Genomic DNA, 10,390 nt, shown 5'->3' on the forward strand with positions numbered 1-10,390 from the left:
GTTGATTTTTAGAAGACCGGATTGGTTTAAATACTTCCTATTTTTATGACATCCATGTCTAACTCTAACGGCGAGTCTACCAACTAATTCGTTTTCCTATAAATATAGGTTGAGCCTCTTGAAAAAAATAATGATTGAACAAGAAAGAAAGATCATATCATCTTGAGTTTAAAGGCCATAATCTTGTGAGAATCATTCGAGGAAGAAGCAACTACATCGTTAACGAAGAAATTAGATCGATGGAAATGGACGGTAATGAGATGAGATAGATCTTCTTGGGAGGAAGAAGAAATAAACCATGTGGAAGACGAGAGGAGAAGAGAACATAAGAGAAAAGAAGAAATCAGGTTTGAGATACCAATCCCGTATGCCTTGACAGTACCGAAACTTTTAAACCATGTCGAAGAAAAAAGGAGAAAAGAACATAAGAGAAGAGAAGAAAAGAAATCAGGTTTGGGATACCAATCCAGTATGCCATCACAATACAAAACTCCTTTGGAAAAAAAAAACTCATTCATTACTCAGATCACCTCTAACTCTAACTGATGGTGGTGTATTACATATATAACGACCTTCTAAAATTTCTAAATTGACAAATAAAAGGACTTCTAGTGCCACACACACACACACACACACACACACACACAATAAAGTAAATGAACTCAAAACATAACCCTATTTATCTAACTATTAAGTATCATAATCTAACCAAAATACTTAACAATTAGTCCGGTGTACTAACTTTATCCCCACTTGATGGGCTTCTTTCAAAACAAGTTAAAATTTTGCTGGGAACACATATATAATAAGTAAGCCCACAGTAAAACAAAGATAATCAGTTGTACCAAGCAAGTTAGATGGCATTTGATAGTTGCAGATTCAGGTCTATCAGAACAGGAAAAAACAAACTGGCAAATTTAACTACGCAAAGAAACTCCAACTGTGATGAGATTTCGGACTAGAAAGTACACCTCCAACAGTACTAATCCACACATGCTAAAATATAAAAAGAGAGTAACGTAACTAGGGTTAGTGTGAGGAAAGCAACAGCCCTGATGCTCAATAACCCTCTTGTATACCCAAGCTAATTGATGTTCTTACATTTCTAACTCAGCTTAAGATAGATTTCAATAAACACCAGTGGAGTCAAACTATCTCTATCCATTAATCTCGTACAATAAGAAAAATAATAAGGAATTAGATCAGCAATTCAACCATCCATGCTCAACGATATAGAAACGGAATTAGAATTTCATAGTAAAAGCAAGTAGGCATGCACCAAATTTCCAGAAAATTACAATATTGCATTTTACACCCAAAACTAACAGAAACATATAAAATTTACACATCTATTTAAAATGAACTCTAGCTTAGCCACACACCATAAAACCAGCCTTAACAACTGTGTGTGGAACCCAAAGCTAGAGAAGCACAACTCCAACACCCTCTTGGCAATGCCGTTGAGGCCTTGAGCCCTAGCATCCAGTCCATGTAACCTCCTCTGGCAGATTCTTGGAGGTTGAAACTGGTTTCCATCAGGATATCAAATTCTGAAATAAACATATGAAATCAAAAATCACAGCAGAAACACAAACAAATAGAATGAATACTGTAGCTTTGAACTTTATTACAGCACATAAACAAGTAAATAAAAATTTTCACTCATTTTTTGGTATGCTTCTCTGAGTCTCTGACAACTAAATTGCTGTCTTCCAACATCAAACTGCATTCTAGACCACACTTCAACTAAGCATGCACAAAATCTGCATTAGTGAAGCAACTGCTAGCACTACAAAGATTCTCAACATCACAATGAGCGCAGCCATCTCACTCAATATCCTCTTGGTATCAAGCTAAAGGTGCTCATGCAAGAGGGTATATCAAACTTTAGAATCAGAAATGAATCAACCCATGGCATTCCACACCCGGACCCCTACTAATTGCATCACCACACCAGTTAATGCCAAATTCTCAATCTTTTCCTGAACACAATCATACAATAACAGACATTCTTTGTAGTTTTATCCAACAAGCACATCAAAGTAATTTGATGAAACAAATCTGAAGCTCCAAATAAATTAATTAGGCAATCTCCATAGAGGGGTCAAACAGCGGGTACTGCCTAGTACTTAAATCTGAAGAAGCCACACAATTTGATACCGCACTACCGGAGTTTCCTCCTTCCCACATTTGCACTTCCGTACAGGATTTTCTCCGGATGAAAACCAGCCTAGGTGAAAATGACGCATAATTCTGTTTCAAATTGCAAAAGGTTGCCAGGAATAGAATAGCTTATCTGATAGGCAAATCAAAATTTGAATCGAAAAAATGCAGAAAGAGAATAATCTGCCCGCAAAAACTCTCTGCACACAATCAAACCTGAAGCACATGCATTTTTTTTGAAACCACAAGAAAATAATCTACCCACTACTGGGAAACCCTGAACCATTCGAAAAAACAGAATACAGATATTAAAAATCTGTTCCCAACTACGTATAATTTTCAAGAAACCGCTTCATCACGAATACATACTCAAAACAGCTCAATCCAAACATGATATAAGACATAGACTCCCACCCCGTTACAAGTAGGGGGCAAACAGATTAACAAAGAAAAAACCGTAAAGCTTTACAAATTCGATCAACACTGCAACTGCCAGATGGAGAGGGGAAGCAAAAACTTCTTTTTTCCTTTCGGAAAGAGAAAAAATGCCATTCCATATTCCCATTCAAGAAATGAACAAGAAAAGACAAGGGAAAGCTAACCTGAAATAGGATAGTAAGGCGAGCGAGGGGAGCTGTGCAGGTTTTACTGACGGCGCCTGCAATGCCTCCGGCGAGCAGATGCGATACCGATCCTATCTGCGACTGTTGCTGCAACGATTGCTGCTGAACAAACTTCCGAGCGCCGCCATCGACGACACCAGCATGAGCAGAGCTGAGAGCTATCTGGCCACCCTCAACGACGACTCCAACTCGAGCCTCCGTCCGCATCGCCCTTCTCCAAAGCACCTATTTGATCTCCGCTGTCAACGTAGACTTCTTTGAAGACAGAAGAAACCCAGAACCCTAAATATGCAATATTATCCGGAAAAGAAACCCTAGAAACGTTGGAAACCCAGTTCGCTCTGCAGCTGAAATTTCGGTTGCTGGGTGAGAATCCAAAAGGACTGAAAAGGACACCCTAGAAAAACCATAACAAAGGGACATTAGCTCGAGCTTAGATACTGTGCCTAAATCGTACTGGCTCCTCCAACTTGCGCCGGGAAATGGAGGGACACTTGTTTCTGTGTGGTTTGAACTTGGAACGAAAGAGAGAGAAAATTAAGCCGCCAATACTTTCTGATTAATTTTCGGAGAGTGGTTAATAGTCAAAACTCACATAACAATTCTTCTGTGCCAGTCTAGGCAACAGCAGGTTGGTACTTAGCATGGTTTTTTCTCCCCTTTTATACATATTCTTTTGAAAGGCAATATAAAATAAAAAGTGGGAAGATTCCCTAAAAGCAGTGTGGCTTCTCTATTAACACAAGAGTCAATAAAAGTATTATTTGAAGCATCACTTGGAAGAAGAAGGAGTGAGGTGGTCATTTTGCCTTTCCCTATATTTTAGTATAGGGGTCACACTACTTGTTAAGGCTTCTTTTTTCATTAAAAAAAAAATATTAATAACACTACCAGAGCACTTGGCCCTTGCACCAGTGTGGGGTCAATGAGGTGGCACACACATCAACGAGGGTAGGTTTTTTGCATTTCAGAGGGGCAAGGCCGTTATTTAACATCTCTATATCAGAGTTTAGGCACCACTGAGTCTTTGAACCCAAGTTCTGTTGGGAAAAAAAAATCCCAAAAACAAAACCAAAAATTAAAATTTGTTCCACACATGTACTTTATTTTTAATTTTTTTCCTTTTCTTTTTTTATGGTAATATGTGAAAAAAAAAAAAAGAGTGGAACTCGGGATCTATTAAGTCTAATAGTGTAGTGCAGTAATTTATTTTTTTATTTTTATTTTTTTTATTTTTTTTTTGTAAATTGAAGAGGACAAAAAGAAGAACATTACAAGGCATGATTGTATTGTAGTTTATGTAATCGAAATAGGTATCGTGTATCATACAATTCAGATCTGAAAATTGCCCAAACTAGTGCATGATTTGGTTTATGGAGATAGATATGCTTCAAAGTGGGTAGAACCAATAGTCTCCAATGACTTATACAAGTAATTTAGGTCCTTAAGACCAAATGAGAGAAGAAGCATGTAAACGTATAATATAGTACTGAGTTCATCCAGGTACTAGTAAATGCTAATTAAGTCTTTCTATCAAACAAAAAAAAAAAAAAAGGATAATGAACTCAATATCATTACAATGGCTTCGGACTTTTCTTTTCCAAAAAATTCCAAAAAAGTTCATCCTATATTTTTGTTTAAATCAAGCTTCTTGACTACGTCAAGAACATCTCTCAACATCCTCATATGACCCTCATATTCTTTTATTGCACCGTTCAAGTATCCTTTGATATAGTATGATGAAGGGGAAGGAGATGATGAAGTTGAGCATAGGGACCTAGGTGGAGTCTCGTAAGTATCACAACTTGGCTTTGAACTTGATATCCATTCGAACATTCCACAACCTTTGTTTTTAACCTATAAAGCAAATATAATCATCTTATAAGAATACAAGGAAATAAACATTCAAATCTTAAACATCTGAAAAAAATAAAATAAAATTAAACAAAAATTTTAAGAAATTCATACCCCAGTTGATTGAGGACAACACCAAATATATCGACCATAATTTGCACTTGTTTTCGCAGTTCTGACCTTACACTGACCGTTCCCACACTCACACATCTTAAGATGGTCAACCCACATGAAGAAGGGGCAATTCATTGAACATTTAAAAAATTTCCTTCCAACATGTGACCCTGACTTAAAACCGAGCAACCTTTCCCACAGTAATCACACTTTGCAATAGCACAAGCGGACATATTCGATGTCATCTGTAAGTTAACACAAACATTTTCAAGAGAGGAAATATGCATTGAAAATACTATTAAGTACGCCCCTCATCTGAGTGTGATGGACAAAAAACAGGAGATTTCAATGGCACAAATTTTATACGTCCTAAACAGGAATTGAAACTGATATACAATGGTGGGAAAGGAAATAAATAAAAGAAAAAAAATGTGATCAAGATTCACCTCATCTGTGTTCTTCAATTGTTGCATGCACCTGTCTCCATCACTTATCATGAGAAAGGTTATAAGGACAAAGAGTGTTAAATACATGCCATTTTTGCTCTCTCTCACCAATTTTTTCAATGGAGTAATCTGGGTCACCTATGCGCTCCCTATTTATACCATACCAAAGAACCCAAAATATTATGACAAATAAGAATGATGTTGTCCATACTTAAACCTTGAAATCATTCAGAGAGGAACATAGAAAGAACCATTGTCTTAATATTTCTTAAGACTACATGCCACCATTGTCGCAGACTTAACATAACATCAAGTTACATCAACCAAACAGATGCATTTTCTATTCAATAAAACCATTGTCGTAGAATGTCCAAACATTTCCTTTTGTCACCTCAATTCTTCTCAATCTCTAGCAAGTACATCTTAAGCATATTTCGCTTATCTTCTACTCTTGTTTCCAAGAAGATAATGGCAGAATTCTTCTTGGCCATGAAATATTCCCAAATTGAGGTATGGAATGGCATCAACAGCATCTATAATTGCTCTCCTAAATTCAGACTGAGATTCACTCATTACCATCTTCTCGATTGAGTTAGCAATCGATTTCAATGGACTTACCACCTCTTCAGCTGCACCCTTCTTCCTCTTTTCTCTACCACTATTGACGGACCCACGAGGTCTTCCTCGAGAACGGCTGGTACTACCAATGGGAGTGGAAGGAACACTTTCTTCTTCTTCAATAGGTTCATAGTCAATACCATCATTGTTCCCTATTCCCTCAACCTGAGTACCTGTCACGTCCATCATAACTTCAGTGGCAGCTTCAGAGGGGACTGTTGAATCATTCCCAGTTGCCATCTCTTTCCTTAGCAAAGCTCCAACTTCAAGGTGAATTGGGAGCACACTATGTTCCTTCCAATACTTTTGTTCTTTTTTCTAGCAATATAAAGGACAATGTCAATGTGCTTATGTTGTAAGAAAAAAAAACACAATTATATAGAAATTATAATTTAAAAAATTCCATTATACCCTATAATCATTCCAGAAGTGTTGAGGAGCATCAAATCTCATATTAGATGCATTCCAACCCAATCCACTTTGCTTCTGTAGGTCACTCAATGCTCTAAGCCTTTGCTTCCAAATCCGGAAGTGGTTTCTCACTTGTTCACAGTCGTAACTAGTAAATAATTTCTCTTTCAGTTGGTTGGCAATTTCAATGAACTGCTCCTTTTTCAGTCCATTATCTCCACTCTTACCACTCTTGTATTGCTTCAATATACACTCCAACATGTAATGAGAACGGCACTAGGCCATGAAGCAATGTCCCGTGACCTACTATTAGAATCTCCTGTTGGTTCCATCACATCAAAGCTAACAAAATACACCATATACAATGTGAGTATATTTCATTAATACCAAGTAATCAATAACAATTACTAATTGGGAAATTCATAAACCTAATATTGCAATTTAAATAATAGTCCACATACATGTATCCCACAACACAAAAATTTTAACCAAGCAATAATAACAATTACTAATTGGGAAATCCATAAACCTAGCATTGCAATTCAGTTAATAGTCCACATACATGCATCCCACAACTCAAAAATTTAAATCAATCAATAATAACAATTACTAATTGGGAAATCCATAAATCTAGCATTGCAATTCAGTTAATAGTCTACATACATACATCCCACAACACAAAAATTTGCTTCCAAGTATGTTTATGTTATACAGTCATCCCAAACCATGCAAAATTTTTGAACCCCGCTTTTTTAAGTTATACAGTTATCCCAAACCATGCAAATAGAAATTAATCAATAACAAATATTCTAGTTCATAAATACTTAGTCTGAGTTGGACAAATCGTCTGCAACCCAATCAGCCCACATCTGGTCAGCAATTTGTTCTCGAAATAGATCCCAATCACCATTCTCCAGCACATGATCCTCGCCATCAGAACTATCATCTTCAACATCATCATTTACTTGGTGAGGGGTCGATTGGGTATTAGTACTATCTTCTTAAACCTCTTCATCCTCTTCATCAAGCCATCGTTCTTCTTCTTCAACATTATTCTGTGTAAGAATGTGGTTGTGCAACAGCACACATGTCAACACAATTCTTGCTTGTGTTTTGAAAGGATATTCTGGTTGGTTTTTCAAGCTCTTGAATATTGACTTTAAGAGGCCAAATGAACGTTCAATCACATTTCTTAATTGTGAATGTCTCAGGTTAAACAATTCCTTTTTATCACTTGGTGACTGATCAATATTTCTCCACTCTTTCAAATGGTATCGAACGTTTCGATATGGCCGTAAGAACCCCGCTTGGTTAGCATACCCAGCATCAACGAGATAATATTTACCTCGTGGCAGCACCAATTTTCCGTCACCGTTTCTGTGCAATGCATTGTCTAAGATTCGAGCATCGGATGCTGATCCTTCCCAACCAGAAATAATGTAAGTATATTTCATGTCAAAGTCACCGCCAGCAAGAATATTTTAGGAAATATCACCCTTTCTATCATGGAACCTCGGATGGTCGCTTAGATGCACCCACGCAGGGATGTGGGACCCATCTATGGCTCTGATGCAGTCCTTGAAATGAGGGTAAAATCTTCCTTCATTACTTGTTATTCGATGATGCACTGCGACACTTGGAGGTTTCAATAGTATCGAGTACAATTTAATGATTGCTCCCAATACAAGGTTAAAGTACGTACTTACAGTCTCACCAGAATGTCCAAATTTGTGTGCAATGACGCGGTTTTTAACATTGTGTCCTACTATCTGTAGAAACATAACTAGTTGTTCATTCACTTGCACAGATCTGCTATCCCTCAATAGACCCTTCTCCCTAATCAAATGACTTAAATTGAAAAAGGTCCTCTTGCTTAACCTTATTTGTTCTCGACAGGTTTTATCAGTGTGACCGACAATTCTCTCTGTTTCAATAATACCGCGTAGGGGTTCACAACGGTATGGCTCTTTCTTCAGATATTTTTTTATATACTGGTCTACTGCTATAACAACAGCAGTCGCCGCAAAGATTTTGATTTTCCTTCGCCTCTTGTAGCCGTCATCAAACTCCATTGTAAAAGTAAATCTACATTCAAATTAAAGAAATAATAAATTGGTGCTATATAGAATATTCAGTTGCAAATCGGTGCATTACAAGACTTAAGTTATAAGGAAGGTGGCTAAAGGTTTTGATAGAAGACAGATTAGCTAAAAGTTACACAAGCTTACCAGTGTTGGTAGCATCTGTAAATTAGAATCTCTAAATTATTAATCTGATAGTTCATGAGAAGATTTCAGATGCGGATACTTTTTTTGCTAAACCATCTACTATATTTTTGTTCCAAACACCTAAAATTAGGCACAGATGTATCCCAACTCCTTTATAGGCCTGTATCGAATCTTACAATATCAATTCCATCATTAACAAGGCCTCGATAAGAATCTCAAATTCAAGCACATCGAAAGACTACTACTACTCACATACATACTAGGCATATGGGTTCTAGAAAATTTTGGGTCACAGCGGTCAGGCGACAGATTTGGTTCTCTAGAAATATGAATGATGATAGGCCTCTCTGTTATAATCAGTTGTAGATCAAATAGTGCCTGAAAATTACAAGAATAATTATGTCCTGACAAAGCTTTTGACTCCACAAAAAAACTAACTCCTCTGTGCATAATACCTTGATTCCATTGAATAGCATAAATTTTTGTGGAACCTTTCAACAAAACATACCGATGAAACCCAAACAAAAATACCATCTCCCTCCAGAATAATATAATTCTGTTTTGAAGAAAAAAGAAGAGGGCGACAATAAATAATGATAAACCAGAATATCAAACAGAAAAGCGCACTAGTAATTTTCAAGGAAATCTAATCTAAAATGGTGCCACAATCAAAGCCACGACAGAAACACACCGACTGACGGCATCACAGGATCAGTTCCATCAAGTTCAATCAATATGACAACCAAGTTGTCATCGGGAAAAAAAAAAGGGAGTGTTCTCTTCTTTTTTTTTTTGGGGGGGGGGAGAGGGGGGTTGTTGGGGGAGCATCCACCAACACCTCCTTCAATAGGTCATTTTCACACGGGGTGGAAAGAGAGACTGGTGTAGGCTGAGCCCCACAGAGAACATCACCCAAAAAAATAAATAACATTGGGAGGTTGGAAACTTGAAGGCTGTCTGCATGCACACCATAAACAAGCATTTGTGATGCCAAGGAGAACAACCCCGAGACTGCAAATACTACCAGGCAGTAGTTGCAGGGTCAGCAGCAATACCAGCCATGGTTCCTTCAACTGGAATGGTTTCAAGGGCTAAAAAACCAGGATTATATACACATAGAGGTAGGTAAATATATCCCTAAGTTTAACAAAACAAGCAATAACCATATAGGACAGATTGCAAACCACCATACCATCCACAAGTGTGAGAATAGCAGTGAGGCCAAATAACTAGATCACAGAATCAAGAATCCACACAAGGGCCATTATTAATCAGCTCTACTGCATGGGACAAAATAGTAGTAGCAGTACCATAGGTGAGAACAACGGCAACAGCCAAATAAAGACTGCAAACCATGAAACCATCATGCGCAAGATTAAAAAAAAAAAAAGTGGGGGGCAATATCCCATTGCAGAACATCCTTGTTTTATATTGAATCCACAAGGACACTATAGAGGACACTATAATAGAACCAGATACAATGATGGCTGCACACCACAACGAAATACCCTGAAAATGACTCTCATAACAGCATAGAGATTTGCACACATGAATCATTATTTTTTCAAATAATTGACTAAATGCCCGATTACACAATTACACTATGAAGTACATAACTATAATGGAAACGTAGGCATAACCCTAAACTCTAAAAATCAACTCAACTCACAATAGGAACATTCCTATCATTAGTAACCTTCAACACTCGTTACATACCCAACAAATATAAAATAATAAATGCAGCATGAAGATAAGGAAAAAAGGAAAAATATAGTGATCATCTCCCCAAGATTTGGCCTCAATTTGACCTTGGCAGCAATAGCAAGTTTCTAGCAGATTTCAGGAGAAGTAGATTGGATTTTTTCTATTTCATTCCCGTGAAAATTTACCTAGAACCAATCCAAAAACAGATAAACCTTGCTATACTACTATT

The 10,390-nt window shown here is 37.2% G+C and overlaps 2 protein-coding genes across 11 annotated transcripts in view; both read right to left on the minus strand.

The window, feature by feature from the left end:
• Positions 1-3,410, minus strand: part of LOC122057187 (mitochondrial substrate carrier family protein B-like) — a 25,473-nt gene extending 22,063 nt beyond the window's left edge. For 8 of the 10 annotated variants that reach the window (XM_042619198.1, XM_042619207.1, XM_042619205.1 and 5 more), the window contains exon 1: positions 2,766-3,409. In XM_042619198.1, coding sequence (XP_042475132.1) covers positions 2,766-2,993 — 228 coding nt within the window. In that variant the 5' untranslated portion in view covers positions 2,994-3,409. Of the gene's footprint in view, positions 1-2,765 lie in introns of all 10 variants that reach the window. The other 2 variants (XM_042619201.1, XM_042619200.1) reach the window with 1 other exon arrangement.
• Positions 3,411-5,638: 2,228 nt separating this feature from the next.
• Positions 5,639-6,274, minus strand: LOC122094760. Its single transcript, XM_042665362.1, has 2 exons — positions 6,230-6,274; positions 5,639-6,136 (listed from the first exon to the last, which is right to left on the minus strand). The coding sequence occupies exons 1-2, from the start codon at positions 6,269-6,271 to the stop codon at positions 5,639-5,641; spliced, it is 540 nt and encodes a 179-aa protein (XP_042521296.1). The 5' UTR covers positions 6,272-6,274.
• Between the last annotated feature and the right edge of the window lie 4,116 nt (positions 6,275-10,390).

This window comes from Macadamia integrifolia, chromosome 12, assembly GCF_013358625.1.
Source record: "Macadamia integrifolia cultivar HAES 741 chromosome 12, SCU_Mint_v3, whole genome shotgun sequence".
In the NCBI taxonomy this organism is placed as follows: Eukaryota; Viridiplantae; Streptophyta; class Magnoliopsida; order Proteales; family Proteaceae; genus Macadamia; species Macadamia integrifolia.

What these genes read in the sequence shown, in the direction of transcription:
- LOC122094760 (XM_042665362.1), bottom strand. Translation starts at nt 6,271, where the DNA reads ATGAGATTTGATGCTCCTCAACACTTCTGGAATGATTATAGG. An exon ending in ACTTCTGGAATGATTATAGG is followed by an intron (nt 6,137 to 6,229) that starts GTATAATGGAAT and finishes TTATATTGCTAG; the next exon opens with AAAAAAGAACAAAAGTATTG.